The following is a 24253-nucleotide window of genomic DNA, read 5'->3' on the forward strand; positions in this document are numbered from 1 at the left end:
ATGTTCCCTGTATGAATATAAAGTCATAGACAATGAGCCGTTTAAAACGAAAAGATATTCCCATGGACATTACCATAGGACATTCCCATGGCCTTTAAAGCCATAATTTTCCATGCCTAAGGGAAAAAAATTAGGGAGAAATACTTAGAATTTTAATCTGATTTGGAGCAAAAATGCTTAAAACAGGGAGATGGATCTAGCTGTCACATAAAAACAGATAATTTCCAATTACTCGAAACTTTTTAAAAAGCTGATACAGATCCACTCTTTTAGTATTTTAATGTTGGTGGGGAGAAACAGCCTTAAGCAGCTGAAAACTGGGAACACATCTCCCTGCAGCAGGATGTAGCATGATCATGATGGGATGGCCGAAGGTAGGAAGCTAAGGGGACAGAAAGGTAAAAACTGGGGGTTTGATTAGCCTCATTTCTGCTTTCACCTCTCTTCTTTTTCTTCACTGTTACCTGTCACCTTCTTGGGAGTTTTTCCTGGCAGTCCAGCTAGATGTTACTGATGGACTAAGCTCACTATCACTGCAGGGCCTGATACAAAAAGGAGCTTTGACACTGATGTTGTTTTTTCCATAGTGTAGCAATTCACATTGTTGTGTGTGAAAACCGGTACACCCCGGGCTGCTGGTCTCATGGTCTCTTTTTAATGGTGACTGAAGAGCTAGGAACCTCGTATTTCCTGGGACGTCACATGATATCTGGAATGGTGTTGAAATACCAGGATATTTTTGCCTTTTCCTTTGCCATTTTTGCCACCTTCTTTTAAAAATACATAATAGGATTGACCTTTCAAGGTCAAAAGGAAGCATTAGGCTCCAATAATTAAGTGCCCATCATGGCCCAGCTTGCTCTTTCTGTTCTTGCCTCCTGCTTGGGTTCAGGAAGCAATCCTGCATACTTGTTTGCATGCAGGTTTGTTCAAAACTTCTGTGGGAGTTCAGAGAGCTTTGCAGAACCAGCGCTTTGCCCCCGAAGAAGGAAGAGGTGGTGTCATCTCCAGAGGGCAACACATCCCAGTGCCCGATCCGCGTCTGAACGAGTGAATCAATTAGCCCTTCAGCGAGTGCAAAGGAAGCCCAGGACATCGTCCTCCATGAGGCCTTAGCGCTTAGCCTGGCAGAGTTCATTCAGGAAAATGAATTGGCCACTTAGTGCAGGAGAGCATTCCTATCACTTGGATCTGTGCACCATCCCCATCAGACAACACAGCCCTCGGAGGCTGAGCTGGAGAATGAGTGGAGTATTTTTAGCTTTGTTTGGAATTCATTTCTGATGATCTAAGTTACTGTGAAAGGGGCTGGCAGGTTAATGTACATACTGGTCTGGTAAAGTCCACACCACTGCATCTGTTTTTGAAAAAAAAAAGTCAGGGAAGAGCCAAGGGTCTTTTGTCATTGGGCGCAGGATTTGAAACTGCAGTTTAAAAATAAAAACTGTTTACAATAATTAAAAAGAAAGGACTAAAAGCATGTGGACATGGGCCAATCTGTGGAGGCTAGGGGATAGGAAGGAGGTAAGTATGCAGAGTGTAGGCAGAAACCAAAAGTGTCTAAACCTCCTTGCCTTACACGTAAAATGAGTTAAAAGCTAGTTGCCTTTGGGAAACCCAGTCTTTGCACCCCTCCTTCCCTTCCCATCCACCTGCAAGGGCCTACCCCTCCCTGTGGCAGCTTTAGGGACGTTCAGCTGCAAGGGGCCATGATTCAGCTGGCTGTTTCCGTTGCAGAGTGAGCTTTACTTGATGTAGGATTTGTTTTCCACCAGTTTTGCCACCTAAACCAACTTGTCTTGTGTCCATACGGCAACTAGATCTAGGTCATGGAAATGGGGGAATGTGTGGCCAAGGCCCAGGTGAGGAGAGAGAGGTTTTGGTAGCACAAACCTGTTAGATCAACTGTATCTTGAAACTGTATTCTTGTAGGAGCCCAGGGACCAGTGGTGGTCTGGTGTTCCTGGAGATTACCTCCATGGTGGTGGCCCTTGATGAACAGGCAGCTCCTGGGGCTGTGGACAGGGCTGCAACAGCTGCACCTTCTTCAGAGCTTTTAGTGCTATAGAGCAAAACAAAAGCATGAGGTCTAATAAAGAACAGATGCCTGGCTGTCATTGCAGGGTCACATTGCAGTTCCTGGCTAAGCTAAATCTGGGAAATTCGGTGCTCTAAAATAGGCTTCTGATTCTTGATGTTTTATTTAGAACTATTCGGTTTGGAAAGTCCACATATCAAACATATACAGAAGAAAAGAAGACTTAGTCTGTTTGGGAGGGAGAGGTCTTGGAATTACTTTTGTGCTTACCTGATTGTTCCAAAAAATTAAATTGTGCATCTAGGGAAAGACAATTTCTTTCATATTCCGAAGGGACGAGGAGGATCAGCTGACTATAACATGGGGAAAAGAGCTCAATGTTTTTAGCATGTGTGGGTAGCTTATATCTCACAGCCACATGAGATGAGCTGTGGGCCTTTGCTAAATACAGTACAACTATCGTGGAGGGTATTATTCCTTTGTGCAATATGAGGTTCAAAAGAGGTAAAATGTTGCAAAGAAATGCAAAAGAAAATTGGATTTTAGACATCAAACCCATGAAAATCCGGGTGAGAATATCAAGGAGAGAATTCCATGTCTAAAGAGTTCATGAGAATACCCTATATATCACATCTCCCCCAAGGCCTTCATCTTCACTGTCAACAAAAGTCTCTACTGCAGAAAGAGAGATTTTACGAGGTGCTCCAATGGACTATTGCAGTGTTAAAGACTTTCTTTCTCCATGTTTCAGTGCTTTTCTAGGTGTTGTTGCCATCAGCTCCTGATCTAAAATCTGAGAAACCTTTTTAGAAGGAAGGAAAAAGAGATAGGCATATCTTAAAAGAGTGACTACCTTTTATGGATGCTTAATAAAACTGCACCTCAGGATATTACCCACCATTAATATTTGAATGAAGGGCTGAATTTGCTCCATCTCTGCTTAATCTCCTTCAAAGCCTGAGTCCAATTAATATTTTAGTGAAAGAATTGCCTGGCAAAAAAAACTGATGGAAAGAAGGAGTTTTCACAGCTATTTTGCACAAGGCAGACTGTGAACATGCAAATATTTGTACTGGAAACCTGATGCTGAGTTGCATTAACAGAATCTACTCAAATAGTTATTGCTATGTCATTGTTGAAATGTAAGGATGCCTGCAGATCCACAGAGGATCATTCTAGGTCAGGTAGTATTCACTAAATTCATTAATGAGCTGAATGATGACACAAAGCGAATCCTTATTAAATTTGCAGCCAATTTCCAGCAGCAAGAGACTGCAAGTATGTTAGAAGGCAGGATTAAAATTCAATGATCTTGATAAATCACAGATACGATCCAGAAGATGCGCCAGCATTCAGTATGAATAAGAGCTACATTTAGACAGGAATGAGGAACTGTAGAAATGCAGGACAGCAAAGAACTGTCCTGATGGCAACCTTGCAGAAAAAGATATAGCAGTGCCACAGCTCATGAGCTGGCAGCAGTGCCAGGCTAGTGCCCAGGAGGAGCACTGGCTTCTTGGGCAGCCTGCAGAGGTGCAGAGGCCGCAGGGTACAGGGATCTTCAGTGCTCTTCCTGCTTTGTTCAGCTCTCGTAAGGCCGCAGGTAGAGCTCCGTGTCTTGTTTTGGGCACTGAACTCCAAGAAAAGCTCAAACCAGCTGGAGAGAGTCCAGAGAAGGCGACCAGAATGGTAAGACATTAAAAAAACAAAAGCAAAACTACATAAACAGTAAAGAAAGAGAACCGATATTGTCTAATCTGAAGGAGAAAAATGTGTATATGTACAGGTAAAAGTCTTTTAAAAAAGGGGAAAGTCTCCTCCAAAGGGAATAGGGATAATCTGCTTTCCGTATCCAAGATGAATAACAAGAAGTAGTGGACTTCAATTGTAACGGGAAAGATTCACTTTCAGTGTTATGATGAAACTTTGTACAAATAAGAATAGTTTTCCTGGGCTGACTATGGCATCTTAAGCAATTTTTTTCTAACCAAATCTCCTCGGGGGAAGCTGGGATGTTATTGCTGAAACAATAAAAAATAATAAAGAAGGATTGAATCACAAGGAACTTATTGTCATAGTTCCTTGCAGGATGAGTATGGAAGCAAGGGATGTATTGCAAAGGGAGTGTTTCTGGTAGAGTCTGTCCAGTCATGGAGGTGGACAAGACTAGAGCTGAGCCCAGGGGTGGAGGTCCCATCTCACACTCCCAGAAAACACCGCTGAGGTGTGCAAACTGCCGGCAGCACCTGGATACCTGGATGTGCAGGCAAGGAGAATTCAAAAAGCCAGCAAAAGTTACTTTAGTCCAATAAAACTAAACTCCTTGCAGTCTTCCTGCACTCAAAGGAAAGAGAGGTTCTTCCTGCCGAAGCTCTGCGCATCTGAGGTTACTCTCCTGCTTTGAATCTCAGCTGTCCCTGCCCAGGGACTCTAGCTGGAGCTGGAGAAGTTGGTCATCCTGGGCTGATACCTGTTTTCCTGAGCCCATCCGCCTCCCACTCCTCACAAGCTCTCTTGTTAGTGAGAGCTGCACCGCTGACCCCGTGCTCAGCCAGATCCCTTCCATGGGCAGGTCTTTGCAGCAGCAAGACAGGCTGGAACAGGAACTCAAAACCAGCTCATTAATGTGCACCTGAATTTGACAGCGAGGTTCATGACCTTTTCTTTTTCAAACTGTAGAAATGTTTGACTGCTCAGACTTTACAGCTTGTTAATGGAAAGAAAGAGAAACATTAAGTAGCTGAATGTTCACCAAAAGCAAATGTCAAATGTTAAATTCCCCTGCCCAAATCAGATGTTTAGCTACATAAATTATCCAAAGAGGGAGAGGTGGCACCATGTGATTAAAATAAATCATCAACACATTGTAAATGTATATAACTATTAGAGCATAGATTATACATAGGTAAACAATATGTACACAAAGTGAATATATATAGATACACAAACACGACACATGCATTTGAATACTTGAGCTGTGCTGGTAGGTACTATAAATCAATCAAGTACAGAAAAGCAACATGCTTTATGGTGATGTCTGCAATTTCTTCCATATGTTAAATGCTTCTCCAAAAGCAGAGATGATATAGTTTCTGCTGTGACAAACGCACAGTTTAATAGGACACAGATAAATAGCAGTGAGGAAGCAATACAGCACGCAAACAGCATGATCAGGGCTATGAAAGACACACACTGTAACTATTTTCAAGAGTTTTTTTAAACACTTTTCATGCCTTCCTCCACATTTCAGGCTCCTCTTTCCAACTGTGCACCAGCTCCCATCACAGCTTATGTAATTAATCATCATGAAACCTATTTCAAATATAAAAATGATACAGGGAACATTTACAATATTGCAGAACGAAACAGCAAAATAAGAAATTCCAGGATGATGGTATATAGCAAACACTTCTGTGGATTTTGTGATTCATTCCAAGCAATCCTTGTGCATAATTTTCCTGTACACAGTAATAGACTAGAGAAAGTCTGAATTCTATGGGAATTTGCCCTTTTTTTTTTTTTTTTTTTTTTTTGCCATTTAGCACAGTGGGCTTTCTTTTCCGGGACGGAACTGGAGGTTTTACCTGGTTGTCTAAAAACTTCCAATTTCAGTTCAGATTGATGGAACCTGGGCAAAAGTCTGTTCTTAAAAAGAGAAAAAGAAACACTTTCTTGGATATCTCTTGGATGTACTAGTCCACCTAGCCACCGATGAACTGAATGTTTACTAAACAAGGGATCCTGCTGCAAAAAACTGAGAAATTCAAGACAGGCTGATATTCAGAAGTGCACACTGAAGTAAGCAAAGGTCTTTGAGCTGGCATTAAAAATAAATCTGCGACATGCTATGTAAAAGATGTGCTAAAAGCCCCATAAAACTACAAAGAAATCATGACACAGAAACTGCATGAAAAAAACTAGGAGAGAAGAATTAATCTACCATCTAAGGCCTTATTTAGTTTGCTTTAGTAATGTCTATAAAGCCTATTGCTGTGTTTTTCTAATGATGCATGCTAAGGCACAGGAGATAAGAAAAGCCACTGAAAGCTGCTGTAAAAGTAGGCCACTGTTAAATTAAACATTTTGTGAAAATCAGAGCCTACCTTGAACAACTGGGAAAACTGCTTTGCTTTTGGCAAGCACTGAGCCAGAAAGGGGCACTTCGCTTCACTGTTTTCATGGAGAAAATCACCAGTTCAGCACCCTTTCCTCAGCCAGCATCTCCATCTCTTCTTGTAATTAATGACACTCGAATATTTATGAAGTTAGTATCTACCATTGCACAACACATTCGTCTTGGTCTGCAGGAAACGGAAAGCATTGGCTTTAAAGCCTCGGGGTTTCAAAATCCCTACAGCCACGCTGGATTCAGTGTGTCACGATTTTCTGCAGGTGAAAGCAAGGTGTGCACCAGGAAAAGGGGGTGCTGCCGGCAGAGTTAGCAGGCTCTGCCTAGTCCTCCTGTTTCTCAGACAAACCTGGAACTTGCTGCACTGTGAAGAAGCTCTTGAAAAACCCCGGTGGCTCCCACAGCTGACTTGAGGCTAAAAAAGCCAGCACCAGATGTAGCTCAGATCCAGTGCAGCCAGTGGGTGAAAACTGTGCCCTTCAAAGTAGTAATTGTGTTTTAATAGCACTGGGGGTAACAAGGATGTGCCCAGACTGGGGGGGCAGTCATCTCCTGCTGCAGTCTGCAGTGAAAGAAAGGGCAACGTTATAAAATGCATGTTTTGGTCACTGCGACCCATCTCTATGATAAAGCAAAATGGATTGAATTTTCTTTTCAGCTTAAATGCTAATGTAAAGGAAAATCTAGCTCAGTTGCTTTTGGTTTAATAATGTATCATTATCGATAGGCAAAGTTTGATATCCAGTACTGCCCACAGTGGGCTTTTCTGGCTTTAAGCTCATGCCATAAGGTATAATGCAGAGACCACAGCACTCTGGCCTGCGGGCCAGAAAAGTGCGTCCTGCTCCCATGCAGTCCACTCTTTCTTGGTCCTCACTCACTTCCAGATTGAAAGTGTTTTCCTGCAAATATTTCTGTATATGCTTAATTCTGTATTAGCTAGAGATTTCCCACTGATGAAAATTGAACTATTTCCCAAATTTCTAACTGCAGGCATCAAACTAGCAGCCGCTCCCACTGGGAAAGAGGTTAACCTGAGAAATAATCTCAGCGATGAAGGAAACTGATTAAATTGCTTGCAGTATAAAGACTGAGGAAAAAGAAAATATAGCTTGGTTTCTTTACGTTTTAATAATATATAATTTATTCTGGTATTTAATGTATGAGCTTTTAAAATGTTGCTGTACACTTTTTATTTATAGCAGTTACTTACTTGGAGGGACCAAGGAATAGTTGTTAGATGTGAGAACCCACGAGACAAGGATTCATTTAATTATGGTATAAAATATGCAATAAAATGTGAAATACTATCCAAAACTAAAACATTGTTCAAACTTATCTTTTATTTACCACTTGCCTTTCCTTGCATTATTTGTCATCTTTAGTCACTGTTTATTCTGTTGAGCATGATTTAAGAAGCACAATGGGCACTTTTGCTTTAATGTTTCCAGTCAGCTTCATTTCTCCTTGACCTGTGTAATACTAGAATTGGAAACACCGCTAGGAAATATGTTTATAATTTCTTTGAATTTAAATTTTAAGACACTTGTGATTTATTTTTTTCCTTTTTTTCCCCATAGATATATATTTTGAAAATGGTATTTCTACAGAATTTACATTTTGGTCTGAGTTAGCTTGATAAATTTAGGTACTTTGCTAAGTACTGCATCTGTTTGAGAAAATTGAGAAAATAAAGAAAATGTAGAACACTGAACAGAGTGACATGAGACACTAAATCCTTGATGTTTTATGAAGTTATATCCCATGCCTCAAAATAACTCACTTTAACTAGTGATTTTAAATGCTTTCCTGGGAAAATTTTGGGGGAAAAAAATCTGTATTTCCCACTTAACCACCCTCTCCTTCCCAGCTTCACCACAAAACCTCATACGGCAAGTAATGTATAAAACACTCCAGTTTAGTTGAAGGAGATACTTAAAACAGTGCAGTTTGTGAATATATGTGAAATTAGCTTTTTTAGAAAAAGTAAAAAATCTTGTGAGGTTTCAGAAGTACAGTCTCTTTGAACGTGTGAATGAATACATATATGAATAGCTAAAAGTAATATTGCCCATTAAACTTCTGCAGAATTTATCATTTGAATTATTGCAGCTCTTTAAGGCACCGTCAGTCACCATCAGAATGTCAACGTGCTGGGCACACTGTAACCACAAGGTAACAGGAGTGTCCCTGCACAAGGTGACTTTTTGTTGCAATCCACAGTCTCACAAGTCTGTTTTCAGGAGCATCAAGAGGTAGTGAGTCTCCAGAATGTTAGGAAAGGGAGAAAGATACCACATGAGGACTTTTAATATGCACTAGATATGTTACTTTTCTTCTATGGAGCTGAGGAACATCCTTGATGTGAAGCAAGTCTGATGTGTGGAAACCCAGCCTTAGAAAGGGACTGGCCCAGAGTCCTGCAGCCAGTTGACTTTGTGCCTGGTGCTTCCAGGACAGGCACCTGGAGTTTCCACAGACACGAGGGTCATTTTGAGCTTCACTATCCTTCTAGAAGAAGAGAATAAAACCCCATGCTATCTAGTGCAGAAATTGCTGGAGGAGGTCTGTGAGAAGTGTCTATTTTGCACACTGAATGTATGGATGCTCCTTTTAACCACCGGCGGTGCCTTTTGACCATGTGGCACCTGAGCTGCTTCTCCAAACGCTTCCGTTTCAGCTGCTCTTTGCACCGTGACCAACCCCGCATGCAGAACCCTGGTTTGGGGACCCTGGGGAAAGCGCAGTGCTCAAGGAACATGGCCCACAGGGATAAGGCTTTGACAGCTACTGAAGGATGAGTTTTGCCTAACATTTTAATCGCGTGGTACAACATGTAAATAAATAGGTAATAATAAATACCAAGATATGATAAGACAAAATCACATACTGAAAAAAAAAATCCCACAGCAGGAATATGCACATATGAAAGGAGGCAGATGTTCCCAACGAGGTGGGCAGCGCCAATGAGGAGTAAAGCTCGCAGGAGGCAGCCATCTGCCCTAATTAATCAGTGGCTAAATTCCACCGGGGTGGCAGCGCTGGCCCTCCCCTACGAGCGCGGCTCCAAAGCAGAGGGGCAAGAGCGGCCGCCTGGGCCGGGCCGGGACCGCCCCTTGGGCCGGGCCGGGGCCGCCACCCGCGGGGCTCCCGGGCCGGGCGAGGCGGGGAGGAGGAGGAGGAGGAGGAGGAGGAGGAGGCGGCAGAGCGATGCTGCCCGCGGCCGCCCGGCAGCAGCTCCGTCCTCCCCGCCTGCCCTGAGGGCGCCTCGGCTGCCGCGGAGCGCGGGCCATGGTGCCCGCCCGCCCCGCCATCGCCAAGGTAATGGGGAGCTCGCGGCACGGGGGGCTCCAACCGACCCCTTCGTTTGCCTTCCCTCCCGGTTCACGTGAGTTCCCGCCGCGGCGGGCGCCCCCCGGGGCTGTGGCCGCGGTGAGGGGGCTCCGCGGCGCGGGGTCCCCGGGCCGGGCGGCCGCGTGCGGAGTTGGGAGCGAGCCCTGAAGGGAGGCGTTGGGAAGGGAGCTGCTGCCCCGTGGGGAAACTTCTTGGAAAGTGTTTCGCCGAGGTAGCGTGTGGCGAACAGTGTGCTTTGGTTCTCCTGCGAAGTGCGTTTGCATGAAGACAGACGGGTGTTGAAGGAGGAAGCTGCTAGGCGCTCTTCTCCCAGAGCCCTGATCTCCTGTGGCGCTAAGAGCATCGCCTTAGTAACTCACCGCGATAGCGCAAGCGGAGGAGCCGGTTGCAGGGCCGGCGGAAAGACGCACGAATCTCCTCGGAGGAAAAGGCAGAACTTCACGGAACCGACACGCCGAGCGGGCGCGGGAGCAGCCGCGGCGGCTGCTGCTGCTCCAAGGAGTCGGCGCAGCGCTCGTCTCCCTGCTCCGAGCGGTGCTCGCGAGGGACCCCGGCACCACGGCGGCGTGGTAAGCCGGGGCTTGCTCCCTCTGAGCCCAAGGGGCCCCTTAGAGCTGCGTCCTGCAGGTGCTTTTCTGAAAGTGCAGGTTTTTGATATGCGTAGTTGCTTTTGGTTGCTTTTGTTATGCCAGCTGCCTAGGGATGAAAGAGTGGGGAAATCTGTCTGTGATAAATGAAAGGATATTGTAAAATTTCCCCTTCGTGTTGGCATTTTAGGCTGTGCAGTGGTGGTTTCTCACTGTTTTTACTTGTTCGTGTGTTTCTGTTGCGGGGTAGCTTGAGAGCTGCGGGAGTGAAAAGCACCTTGGAAGGGTACAGTGTTATTTGTGATCGCTCACTAAACAACAGAGCAACAGAGGAGATCTAAAGCTTTGGAGGTGTAATGCATCTGATACCATCTTAAATATCCTCTGAGGTTGGTTTGGTTTCATTTTGAAGTGAAAGACCGTTTTTACTTCATTCACTTCTTTCATTTTTTATTGAATGTTGGATTTACCCTAATCTTGCAGATCTAAAGAACTAGCAATTATTTGCTGTGTAGCTGTGACTTGTTATACTTTCTCACCAGCAGACTGAACACTTTCACTGTACTTCCTTGTAAATCTGCTTTAAAAAGAGGTCAGATGGTGAAGAACAGTTATTGACTTGAGGGCATGTGGTTACAAGTGCAGAATAATAGTGTTCATTGCCTGAATGTCTGTGTTAAATGTTGAAGAAACTATTTAGACTCTGCCAATATTGACTGTATTTTTAGATAAGCTGTTGCTTTTCTGATGACCTGACTATTAGAATAATTAATGGCAAACATTCCAGTTTTTCTCCTTGCTGGCTACAAGTGTTGTGGTGTTTAAATAGTCTGTTTCGTTTTGAACTGTAGTAGTGATCAGCTGAAAGAGGAACAGTTGTTTGCCAGGCTGCACATCTCACTGAGATTTATCAATATAGGAGCTTAAAAGGCGCTGTTTAGCTCACCTAGCAAATAGTTCTCTTACTCTCACAGGGAATGTAATAAGGAGTTGCATGCAATCACTGTTGGCACTGTTTGCCCTTATTTTGTCTGATGATTCCTGTGATGGTGGCAGTGCAGATATGTTTTAATCAAAATAACACCTGAGGAGGGAGGGGGGAAATGTGTGTGTCCTCCTATAACAGCTATTATCTCCTTGCAAGATGCTCCTAGTGTGTTTTTGGGGGATCCCATGGGTCTGACAAGGGTGAGCAGAGTACTGTGCACTCACAGGTAACTGTGCACTGCTTCATGTTCGTGAGGCAGCTGGAAGTGAATTCAGTTAGTGAATGGGTTGGAAATGCCAGGCTCTGTCACTGTCCCTTCCAGCAGCCAAGAAGGGGGGGAAAGGAGAGGGCAGCACTGTCCCAGCAGACTGCAACAAGCTAGCAGATGGCAGGGAAAGAAAAGATGCTGCTGTGAATGGAGTAGTGGGAAGAAAATAACTGTGTGGTGTCGTTGTATGTAAGGATGCTCTCTTGGTCTGGGGTGAAACTTCTGCAGTGACATGTCTCCGTCTTTGTAGTGATGTACAAAGGTGTAATACCATGATTTTCTTTTTTTTTTTTTTTTTTTTTTTTTTGCAGTCCCCATGGGAGTCTCTGGCTTGTAAGGAGTGAGGGCTGACTAACCTGGAGGCTCGGTCTTGGGACAGCCTTGATAGCGAAACTCAGAATCAAACCCAACATTAGTAAATGCAACAAAAATAGCTCTTGCAGAGCGGCCAGCTGTCAGTAGCAGCAGAGTGAGGGTGAGCCGTTCCTCGTGTCCCATGCTGCAAACGTGCAGTTTCTCCCGAGGGGTCACTTGCCTGGTTGGGTGCGCTCGCCACCCAGGGCCCTTGGTTGTGTTCCTGTGAGCGCACCCAGCCTCTGTGGAGGGGGCGACTGACTGAGCAAGCAGAGAGCTTCATGGAGCAGCTCTGTGCTCGTTTGGAGTAGGAGCGGTCTGCCTCGTTTTCAAAATATTAATAATCCCTGTTTCTCATGGGGCTCTCCTCAGCTTGTTTCTGATTGTGTTTTTAAGTGTCAATTCAGTTTCCCCATTACATGGGAAACGGGTACTGGAAGAGTATTTTGTTGATTTGGAAAGGTGTTTTTACTTTGTCAGTCTTTGAGCTGCTGTCCCTAGCATGTTGCAGCAAAGCACTGTGCCATCTGAAGGACTGCTCGAGATGTAAGCTGGTTATCAGGGCCATGTGTTGTCACTGAAGATACAGTGGTACTTCCAGGCCTGAACACTTGCTACTCTGGCTGCATAGGAGAGAGAAGCTCACCCAGGAGAAGACATGTGCTGGCCAAGCACATTTGAGAAGCTCCTTTAGGTGCCTAGAGGTGGTGGCAGGCACCTCCTCATGTTGACAAGTTGGTTACTTGACTTCCATAGCTACACATCTGATTTCCTGAGGCTGATGCTCTTTGCATCTTTAAGCACTTCAGTGTAGCTGAGCACCTGTCTTCATATTCCAACCAAAATTATGTTTAATGGAATGTTTCTCCTGTGAATTTCTGCTGCCACTCTTCATCTCTTACTCTTACTTGCAGCAACCCTGGGTGCTGTTCAAGTAGAGCCAAGCTGTTCCTTGAGGCAATTGGGTTGTTGCGGCTTTGAGGTGACTAGAATCATAGTCTGAAGCATCTTGAAAAATTTGGTATATCTTTATTCCCTTGAAATGTAAGCAGCTGTATTACGATGATTTTTAGGCTGCTTTTGATTATTGCTTTCTTTTAATGAAGTAGCTACTTAAATCCTTAAAGGATATGAATATTGGTGACTCTACAGTGGTTTCTTAATCTATGTAAATTTGATCATGAGAAGAGTGTTTTCTATTTCAGTTATTGTTTCTAGGTGGATTAACGGGTGACTAGGGAATGAAATGACTTGTTGTGCTTGGAAAAGGAAAAAGAGGAGCTAATTTGTATTTTTGTCACTGGTTGACAGGAAAGACTGTGGAGTCAGGAGAAACTGCTGCTACCCACTTGCATTACATCAGATTTGTTACTTTTTTTTTTTTTAAACAACTCTGTTGGTGGCAAAGAAAGTGGAGAGAGAGGTTCAGCAGGCAATAAGATTCTGACATTTTGGTATTCCAGGAGCTCTGTGTTGTCATCTTGGAAACAGTTGTTCCTTCATTCAGCAGTAGGAAATAAGGAGCTTCACTTAGTCCATCTGGGAGGGGTGGGTCTGGGAGTATATAGGCAATGAAGAGAATTTTTTTTGCCTTTTTTGCCAGGAATTCTCAGTTGAAGGGAATCACAAATAAGTGGTTTGGGAGGATATCTCTTCTTTCGCTGTAATTAGAGTCTGACACCAGAGATGAGAGGTTCACAGTATAGTTGAAAGCTCCTCAGATTGATCAGTACAGACCTACTGTGCTGTGGGGATGTGTGGTGAGCAAATAATTATTAATGGTTTGGCAGTCAGGCATTATACATTCAATTTATTGTACACAAGTGTGGGGAAGTCACTCAACTGTGACTTAAAGTTTTGTGTAAAAAAAAAAAAAAAAAATTGCCTCTGCCATAGATGAGCAGCTAGTGATAGATTGCACCTTTACTGGTGCAACCACAGCCTGGCATAGACACATACTAGCTTGAATAAGGATTTGTCTTTCTAGGAGCATTTCTGGTATACTAGCAATAGTAGTAAACTGTTGTAGTATTTCTAATGCACATAGTGTATATTGGTATGGAAATCAGTCCAGCTATGGTGCTGTAGAGTTGATGTTCACTGCTGCACAACCACAGTGGGCTTTGTGGAGCACGCCTGCCCTGTGTGTGTGGGTGAGCTTGAGCAAGCTAATTCAGAAGTGGCTTAGATGCTTTTAAATTGTGATCGCACAAGTGTTTTGCCCTTGATTTGTATCTGTAAAGGCCTTAACCTGCTGGAATAAACAGTAGGTAAGTAAAATAGTAATTTACTGTAAAATGTCCTTGAAGTAGGTGAAATGCTACTGCTTGTGTTCATTTGCATCAGAGGTATTGCATTGTCCCAAACATTCAGAAGCATCTGTGCTTTTGGGTAGTAAACTTCCCGTTTTATTTTACTGCAATATACTTGCACTTTTTTATCCTATGGAGAATGAATACGCAGCAAGAACTCAAGTGCTTTGGGGTCTTTTAAATGAGACTGCAGTCACTGATCAATGCAGTGGTGGATTGCTGGTTATATCAACTTGAAGGAACGTTAGCAAGCTCCATTTGGAACAGGGAATTTGTGTAGAGTAATTATAAATTTGAAATCTCACAGGTATTTGGATTTATATTTTCTTATTTTGATATTCTTTTCAGCTCATATTAGAGCATCCTGTAGTCTGTTCCTTTTTCATTCTTTTAAATAAATTTTCACCTGTTATTAAAGTATTAGTAAGAGTGTGGAATAGAAAATGTATCCCATCAATCAAAATTAGCTTTCTACCTTTGCAATTAATATTTTAGTGGCCTAGAAGGCATGAGACACACTCAAATGAGGAATTTTTTTATCAGTATATTTGATGAACCAACTTCTTGAGCAGGAAGCTTTTAGGACACCTTGACTGATCCAAGGAAGGTGGTTTTTCACAAGGGATTTATCCTGGAGAAAGGGTTGGAAGTATATCAATCAGGCTGTATAGCCTCAGTGCAGTTACTCATCTGATTTTCCACAGGGAATAATTTTGGCCAGTAAGTTGGTGGTGTTGCAAAACAGTAAAATAAAACTTCAGCTTTCTCCTTTGCAACTGCTCCTTGCAGACAGGTAGTGCTTTGTAAATACTGCTGTTGTTTGATATTACCAGCTCAGTTGAAGTTGAAGGTAGGCTTATATCTCTCTTTGCATTTCTAAATTCATATAGCACTGACATTTATCTCAGTGAAACATTCAGCATATCTTTGCTATTATGTTCTCTTTAGTTATCCCTAGTAATGCTCTGGCACAGAGTCTTGCTGAGAGCCCTTGCTGTTTGTTCTGCATGCTTGGGAAGATGACTAAATATATTGCAGCCAATTTCTTCCTTGCTATACCATCCTTCTGACCTGTTATGCCAAAAGGAAACTTGGCGCATAAATGCCCATTCTAAGAATTGATTTCATAAATGGAAAAAATCTCACTTTTTAAGCAGTTCATGTATCAGTATTCACTACCATCCTTTCTCATTCCATTTTTCTGTGGGTTTGCTTACTGTCCTTGTTAACTGCTGTCAAATAATATGAAGTGGGAAAAGCTGCCTTTAAGTCAGCAATATACCTAGCCCACCTTGGTGGTCAGAAGAGAAAGCTGGTAGTGCATTTTTCTCTTGAAAAATAAATAAAATGTAAGGCTTATTATTTAGGGGTCAGGGATCCTGGGACCTAGTTGGTGTAAGATGCTGGGTTCGTTGTTTTCAATCTCTTGATTTACTGACTGCTGTATTTGTACTGTTGAACTGTTCCAGTTCTAACATTAAGCATCACTGCTAGTGACAAGCTGAGCACTGCCACATATATCACAGATGTGGATAAAAAGAGCTCTAGACTACAGAGAGGATCCTCTTAGGGAGGTGGTAAGAGGCTGTGGGTTTTCATGGTTAGCAGTGTTGTCTTTAGACCAGCATATGTGGAATGATTCTTTCTTTTGAGTTATGATGATTATGTATGTTTTTACAATTGCAGTTTTAAGATGTGGAGGTTGCAGAATCTTTTGGGAATGGCGGAATGGATAAGATACTGCGATAAGATACTCTGGCACAATGAGACCAAAGTCTCTGCCATTTCCATGCTTAGATGTGCATTCTTCTTATCTCATGGCATGGTCAGGAATGTGTTTGAACTGCTAGCATTTCATCGTGAAGCTTTGAGAGCGGGTGCATCAGAAATAGAAGGAATGGATTCCTTGGGAATCGATGAATTTTCCTAGCATAAAACGAAAGTGCTTTCTCATAAACAAAGAGGAAGTCATTTGGCAAAAAAACTAATATTAAGTGCACTTGCAGGAAATGTTTATACTTTGCTCCTTATAAACAGCAGCAGAGTGACTATGTTGATAGTGCAGCAATGTTCAGCATGTGCAGCCTGCAAGGAGGGCCAGAAGGTCTGGGGATAATCTTCCACTGGGAAGATATGTTTGAAATAACTTCAGTCGCAACTCAATGACCAAACCGGTCATTGGAAGGATTTCCATATGCTTCAGGAACCACATACTTCACCTTTACCCTTTTCTGCAGTAGTGCTGCCTGGAGCTCCATCACTGCTGACTGCAACACGGTCCCCAGTCCTGCTCTTACTAGCACTTGCATCCTGCCAAACACTTGGTTCAGGAGGGCAATGTGCTTGTTTTGCAGAGTGCAGTGGTCAGCAGTGTGTTTCTTCTTGCATTTGAGGGTACTGAATGAGATGGCCAAGTTCTTACCTCTGCTCTAGTTGTCTGATTCACCCAGATGTGTGTGTTTGGTCCCTGTTTGGGGAGTTATTTCAGTAGTCACAGAGGTTTAGAGAATTCCTTTTGAAAGCAGAGTGGAGGGGAGTATGGCAATGTTCTAAGCCACACCAGTGAAAATCAGACTGTGTAGCCCAGGTCAGGCCTGAGCATCCTCTGGTTGACACATTTGCTTGTAGTCTATGGAGGGGTTACTAATTAGAATAAAGCTAGCTAGATATTAATGTCATGGAACTATTTTTTGACTCTAAGGTTGTGCACTAAAGCTCCAAGTGTCTTGTATTTTGACCTTGATACTGCATGTCAATGCTAAGCTATTCTTGAAATATATTAATTATATAGGACAATGTTAATTTCCATTTATTATCATCCCAAATTGTATTTCAGTGAGCTTTTGTTACTAAACTCCAACATGAGGTATTTTAGAGGTGAGCTGTGAATAAACTTTTTTTTTTGAATAATTTTTAAAAAATAAACTGGAATGGCCAATACTAAGGAGTTCACTGGTCATGTAACACATGGGAGCTCTATCTCTTTGCTGCTTTTTTGGAGCAGCAGTTTGAGGAGCCCTGATCAGATTAGCAGGGAATAAAACTTGCTGTGATTCAGTACATTTTTTGTCAACAGCTGCCTAGCCAGGCTAGTGTGAATTTATTTCTTGGGAAAGAGTGGAACAACTTGTAAGCAAGAGTTAAATATTTCCTTTCTTTTTAGCAGCTGTGTCACAGTATTTTTCTGGAAGATTTAGTTTAAGGCTTCATAGACATCTTATCCATTAGATGTTGAAGACTGTTTTCTGTTCATGTGTGACTTTAACAGAGAACAGTTAGAACAAGTAGTTTTAAATTGTTATCATTTTTGCTGCAGAAGGGTTTGATTTGTTGCAAGCAGGGTTATTATCAGAAAAGTAGCCATAGGAAAATAGCATCTTTTTAGCTGAAGACTGACTTTCAGTAACCACTTTTTTCAATTATTATTATTATTTTTTAAAGTTGTGCTTTTGTGTGTTGACTGCTGCTGTGTGGATGCATGCTGGTACGTGCTGGCCACTGATAATGTGCTAAACTGCCTGCAGCAGTAAGGAGCTGGCAGGACTGTTTAGGTAATAATTGGTCAGGTTCTTAACTTATGTGTGGGCATGTGTACTTGAAAATTTTCAAAGTCCAGAGTCTCAGTAAAGTGCCTGTTTTCACCTTCCTCAGCCCACACAACTAATGAGGCTGCATCAGAATAGGAGGGATTTTTTGCAGGTTAATGCATCATGAAACTTTTATATAGAAAGACTTGGAGGGAAGACTCCTGGGCTTACCTTTTTTACCTGTACAGTGATGTGGAAGGTTGACACTGTTGTTTCCACTACACTTTCACTATGTAGTAGACCAAATAATTTACAATTTTTCCAGGAATAAAGGGGAGCAGATTCTTGCTCTGCCTGGGGTGATAGTTAACCCTGAGCAAGTGGTCTGTTCTTTCCAGCTGATCTGGTCTGTTCAGGAGAAACTTAATTCTGTAGGTAGAAGGTGGCCAGATTTGCTCTTGGTATTTGAGTTAAGGACAGGTGCCCACATGGGACTGTAGGGAAACCACACTCTTACTCATAAACCACCCTGTGGCTTAAGATACTTCTGGAAGAGGCATCACCTCTGTTGGCTGGTTGGAGACGGGCAAGGTAGAAGTGAGTAGCCCATGTGCTGTTGTTTGTTCTTTTGGTCCTCCTATCTTCTGCTCTTTTAAAGTGTGTAGTAGGAGATGGGAAAACATATGGAAAATAAACACTCCATCCACCAAGGGAGTACAATGAATGCCCAGTTCAATTCCTGCTAAGGCTTCATTTCCTTTCTTGTTGTTTCCTCTCTAGTATGTGGTGTAATTAATTAGCATTGGATCTCTATTGACCCTAGATGTCAGGTATATCACTGTATTCTGCTACTACTTGAGCACTGGGCATTTGAACATGTGAGATTTTTTGTTGTTTCACAGAAACCAAGGGAAACAGTTGTGTTTAAAGAGCATAACCGCTGCAATTGGTATATATTTAAAATGATCATATATAGTATCCAAGTTGATTATGTATTTGACAGTGTACATTTTCAAAGCATGGTGATTATGAAGCATAGACTTTATGATGCTTCCCAAATTATCATAAGTTGGGCTTCTATATCTTACATCTAAAGTTTAGAGTTCTTTTAAATAAAACAGTTGCAAACTGGAATAGTTCATATACAGGTCAGCTGAGATCTCATGTAACAACATCTTTGTTGCTACTCAAGTGAGCGTGGTAACTTAGGAAGGGCACTCTAATTTGAGCTGTGTTCACAGAAACTGAGTTGCATGGGAAGAACTGAACATCATACAGAAGAACAGATTTCTTGAAGTTGTGTTGATAGTATGAGGGGAGGGACTTTGTGCATAAAACAAGCAATCTGAAAAGAAATAAAAGCAGCTTTGGAAACTTGGAGCCCTGAGAACCCTTGGGCCTCACTGAGGCCCTTCTGGGTGGACCTTGGATCTGTGCCAAGGCCTTGTGGGCAGCCCGGGCTCGAAGGCACTTTCCCAGATTTCTGTCTTCTGACAACAGGTTCATTTTTATTAATAATCTTTTGTCAATCTTTGGAGGCAGTCTGTGGCTCCCTTGATGTCACTGTACACTGTGTGAAAACTGCTCTTGTAGGTGGTACAAGATGTTTTTGTCTTGTCGCACTGGAGCAGATGAAAAGCTTCAGGATGTGCTCTGCAAACTCGCTTGATCTTTCCTGATACTTCAGGATTTCTCCCATAGTATAACAGCAACAGAACAAGTTGTGAGTATGAATGTTCAAAGTGAATATAATGTAATAAGTGTGTAGCATAGCAGAGTAAAGCTGCAGAGGGCTTTTTCACTAGAAGTCAGAAAATTCTTCCTTAAAGGACCATTGCTCAATCAAACATTAGTGCTATATATGCTAGTGGAAATTGAAGGTATTGTAGTTTGGGGTAAACATCATCATCTGTACTGTGTGTAAAGCTGAAAGTCAGGTCAGGTGACTTGAAATATGCTCTCTACTCTAACTTGTAGTGACTTCGAAAGTCATATTCAGAAGTGCTTTGGAAATGCATGTTAGCTTAAATCATTCAAAATACTTTAAAGTGCTTAAGGAGTTGTAAGGACCAGCTGTGCCAGCTCTGCACTGACCCTCAGGAGCCAAAAAATCCCTCCCTCAAATTCCTTCTTCCCAGACTGTTTGTGGTGGTTCTTGCCTCTGGCTCTCTGATCGTCCCCTCCTCCCTGTTTGAAATGGTGGCCAGTAGGAACCTGTATCCACATTTCTTTTAGAGTAGGCTGCTATTTGCTTTTGGTATGAATGGCAGTGTGCATGACAGCCTTTTGCACCTGCCAGTTTCACTGAGGTTCAGTATTAAAGTGAGGTTTTTTTTTCCTGTTTGGCTTCTCTTGTTTGGCACAAAGGTCTGAGCCATTTGTGCCTTTTAATGAGGAAGGAATCATGCTTTAGAGAAGTGAGATCAGAGCATTTTAGTCAGACAAATATCAAGGTGTCCTTTGAAGGTATGCAATGAAATTCTGCATCAGCTGAAGTCGAGTGTGGTTTCCTTCATACGTCTTTTTCTGTTTATGTAAGTTGTGCCTTGCCATAGTCCTTCACAGTCTGACACAGAGTGACACTGTTTTCTGTTCCTATCCTTGCAGGTTGAGCAGCAAGAGGTGAACATGGCTCAAGCATCCAGTGATCAAAGTAATGTGGAAACTGCTGACCTGGAGGAGAGTTCTCCCAATATGATTGTCTACAGAAAGGTAAAGGTTGGTCTTTGTTTAAGAAAATCTGCTATTTTTGTCTTCAGCTTGTGAAAGGATCCCTTGTTCCTGTGGAAGTCTAAGGTGTCTTTTAGTCTGCTCCAATGGATAACTGAAATATTTTTCAGGAAGGTAGAAATCTCATTCTATAACATTTGAGGACTTGCAAGTATTTTTCTGTTCAGTGGAAATATTTAAGCCTGTTAATAAAAATACTTCATGTCAGACTAAAAAGGTATAACTTAGAATTTATAAATTATTGTAGGCAGTTGAAAGGAGAAAAAGTTGCATTACCAGTTTACTGACTACAATCATTGTACATAATTTCCAGGCTTTATCACACTGTGTAAAGCATTGTTTCTTTGCAGGTAGTTATTATTTGCCATTTTATTATTCCAATTAAATAAGAGAACCTTACACTATGATCAGATGTCTCATTTTGGAGTGCTTTGGCAGTAGTAGTGGAATCTTCTAACCCACTTGCTTAAGGCATTGTTGTGCTCTGGGACAGGTAGTGCTCTACAGTTCTGCAAAGCAGGGAAAAAATGTGTAGCTCCACTAAGTTACCATTCTGTTTATTCTACTGACAGCTATAATGCTAGCTCAAATTGGGCTTCCTTATGTAGTAAAATATTGGGCAAAAATCTTATTTTAGCCATTTTTACACCTTACAAAATAGCTATAAATAACTAAAATGTGTTAATGTGTAAAATGTGATATTTGCATGATTGCAATTGTGGTGACTTTCGTGTGCTGAGAATTTAGATATTGTAAACAGCAAAATGTTACTTTTTGATGTGTGTGTGTGTTTTTTTTTGTTGTTGTTGCATATTTGATTTAGAAGTTGGAACTGTTAACATGGTAAAACTTTCTGGATGATGTCTTGGCTTGTTTGTTTTGAATGTTACAAACACTTTTGCTGGTAATTTAGAGGATGCAGCGGTAGGTTAGACTTAGCTTTTTAGATTCTGTTCCCTGAGAGGTCCAATACCAGCAGATTGAAGCTGATTTGGGACATAAAAGATGATTTGGTTGTCCCATCTAGAATTGGGTTATTAAAGCTGTGGTACTACAGAGAATACTTTTCCATTCCTGGAAACCTTGCCTTCTATGTGATCATGCCTTGCTCTTTCCTCATGTGACATTTGTATTTGAGGATTTTTTCATTAGTTTGCCTGTTGCTGTTTCATTATTAGAACTTTAGAATAAGCCTTGTGAGTCTTTCAGGGGTAATGGGGAACCCGCTAATGTTAGGTTCATCTCTATCCTGTTTTTCCTCAAATGCCATTATCAGTCCTTAATATAGTAATTTGTAAGAATACATAGATACTTATTTAGAATAGCATGCTCAATGCATTGTTCATTGATACTGGAATTTCTATAATAAGTTAATGCATGTCTGTCAGCTCTGTTGCTTTTCTGAAGGCTTAATAGTAGCTCTTTTTCAGTCAGTTGATTTCAATTAGTGATTCACTTACTGAGCCTTCTTTACAGTTTAGTTATATATATTATCTATCCATTATTATGTTCCTTGAAGCTGAGAAGTCTTATGTAAAATCAGACAGTCTTATTCTTTTGATTATATCGCCTCTCTCCAAATCAGCATTTAGCTCGGCATCTCTTCTCATTTTCTTTCAAATGACTTGATTGCCAGTAATGAAGGAGGGAAACACTGCACTGGACTCCCTGCAGTGCAAACCACACGATTTGCCAGCATACCCTACAGTTTTAGTTGGTGTTAGCAGTTTCACAGTACAAGAAAAGATTTTTTTTTTTCCTCTGTCCTTCCAATAATGATCATGACAGGCCTATCTTGGTTCCCAAGGTAGGAAAAGAAGAAAGGCCAGGATTCAGTTGCAGAACTGTTGCAAGCAGGTCCTGCTGCAAGTCTTGGCCATTCTGTTGTTTCACAGTAGTCATGTTTGTGAGTGTTGGGGGACACCATGGAGGGTGCTGGGTGAAGACTCTATACATGCAGCTTCAGATTGTGTGCACTTTTAGTGGTGCACTTTGTTTAGTGAGACTCAAGATTTGAGGTTTGAGCCAAGAAGGCATAATACTGCCAACTAATACTTTGGTTTTCTTTATGATCTGTGAATGAGAGGGGCACATCTAAAGAACAAAAGAGGTCTTAGGTGGGGCTGAATCTCCTTTTGGAGCCACCTGCCTTTTCTATATGGAAAAAGCCTAGAGGGAACTGCGTGCTTGCCTTGTGTGCTTACAATTATGCAGAATGGATTTTGGCCATCCAGAACAAAAAACATTATTCTCACTCCTATTAGTGTATGGTGTTCTCTGGACTCCTGCAAGCTCACTGATCCCAATTGTTTTGCTATAGCAAAGGGACTCAGTGAGACATGACCTAGGTTTGTCTGCTTTTGGGGTTAACCATTTGGGAGCATTTATCAAATTGTGAAGCATATTAACTTGGAATCCAAAATGCCCAGTGTTGTCCTACCATTCTGGAAGATAAACAGTTTCAAAACAGATTTAAACTTGGGTTGCCCATTTGGAAAAGCAGCTGCAGTCAAACAGAGGAGATTCTTGTTTACTAAGACATGATGGGAGTTGCCTGGCTTCAGCTTCCTATACGTGAATTGGTTGGTGAGGATGCACACCTTGGGGGCAGTAGTGTTTTAGGATGTGATTTATCTAACCTTGTACGTGGTCAGGTTCAGAGTGCTCTGACCTGCATGAATTCTATGGACTGGAGGTTTCCATTGGCTTTGATGGATGCCTTGACATCTGGCTATCAGGTAGTTGCATCTTATGCAACTACTTTGAAGCAAGCAGATGTTGCCCATACCCAAGGGCTCCTGTGGAAGGGAGCAGCATCCCAGTCCTCACTTCTGTCTGAGCGTTGTGGAGCATGAAAGAAAGAAGTATGAGAAGAGAAAAATGCATTTCAAGCAGACAGCAACAGAAAATATCAATTGATTTTTAAATGCCTGTCACTGTTCCTTGAAATCCAGCTGTTGTTGATTGCCTTTCTGGCTTTCCATGCTGTTTGTGTCCCAGGGGCCCTTTGGCTCATGGTCCTGATAATTCAGGGCTTCAGGGTTCACCTTTTGCATCAGAAGATCAACTGTTTGTTGGTGTCTTCTGGCACCAGCAAGTAATACAGACTTATGTGACTTATCAAAACAACCAAATCAAATTCTAGAGAAGGCTGGAAAATTGTCATGCCATTAAAATGGAAGAAAAAGCTAATATTTAGGGTTTGACTAAACAAAGGCTGAAAATACCAATAAGGAAGTATTTTTAGGAGTATCTGGGGACTTGAACAAGGACCTTTAGTATGAAAACACCAAGGTTAGAATCTAGGCTGCAGAGCAAGAAATGTTTGCTCCTGAGGGAGATCTCTTAGGCTGGAGAAGAGCTGGCAGATGTTGCTGTTGGAGGTGGCTAGAACCAGCCTGAGTCCTCCTGAGGGCTATTCCTGGGGCAGCAGTCCCTTGTTTTCATCTCCACAGCCAAATTTTACCAGCCTGAACTGCTGCTTTGGTCAGCAGGTTGTGAGTTAATTTCTAGATTTTTATGATTGTTCATCCCAAGTCTTTTAAGCAAGAAAATCTAATTTCAAAAGTCAATTACTGTTAAAAGTAAATGTGGACCTGCAGCTGCCATAAGGTATTTTCAGAAAAATCTGAATCGTCTGCTAGCTGTGGTGTTGAGCAGCCTGATTTGCTCTTTAAATGCCCCAGATAGTTGCCAAAGAAGCCGCCAGAGTTGTATTAGGAGCTTTTCCTCTGTGGGAAACTCTATGGGCTTCAGCTCATGGCAGACACTTAGTGCTGTGAAGCAGGGTCTGAACTGGTGACGGGGGAGAGCAAACGGGAGAACCTAGTAGTATTGCCACCAAAACTGCCTGGTTTTAGGATTATGTATGATCCGCTTCTTGCTAAAGTGGAAACTGGATGCAGGGAGGCAGGAGGCCTTTCTGGCTTTGTATTTAGCTTTGTCTGTTTCCCTTGAATGGGCACC

The 24253-nt window shown here is 42.2% G+C and overlaps 1 protein-coding gene across 2 annotated transcripts in view; it reads left to right on the top strand.

The window, feature by feature from the left end:
* Positions 1-20166: 20166 nt before the first annotated feature.
* Positions 20167-24253, top strand: part of RGS6 (regulator of G protein signaling 6) — a 203554-nt gene continuing 199467 nt past the window's right edge. For both annotated transcript variants that reach the window (XM_010219084.2, XM_088520437.1), the window contains exon 1: positions 20167-20269. In XM_010219084.2, coding sequence (XP_010217386.2) covers positions 20186-20269 — 84 coding nt within the window. In that variant the 5' untranslated portion in view covers positions 20167-20185. The remainder of the gene's footprint in view (positions 20270-24253) is intronic.

This window comes from Tinamus guttatus, unplaced genomic scaffold (genome assembly GCF_059628265.1).
Source record: "Tinamus guttatus ecotype Peru unplaced genomic scaffold, ASM5962826v1 Tinamus_guttatus_pri_ptg000089l, whole genome shotgun sequence".
Classification (NCBI taxonomy): domain Eukaryota; kingdom Metazoa; phylum Chordata; class Aves; order Tinamiformes; family Tinamidae; genus Tinamus; species Tinamus guttatus.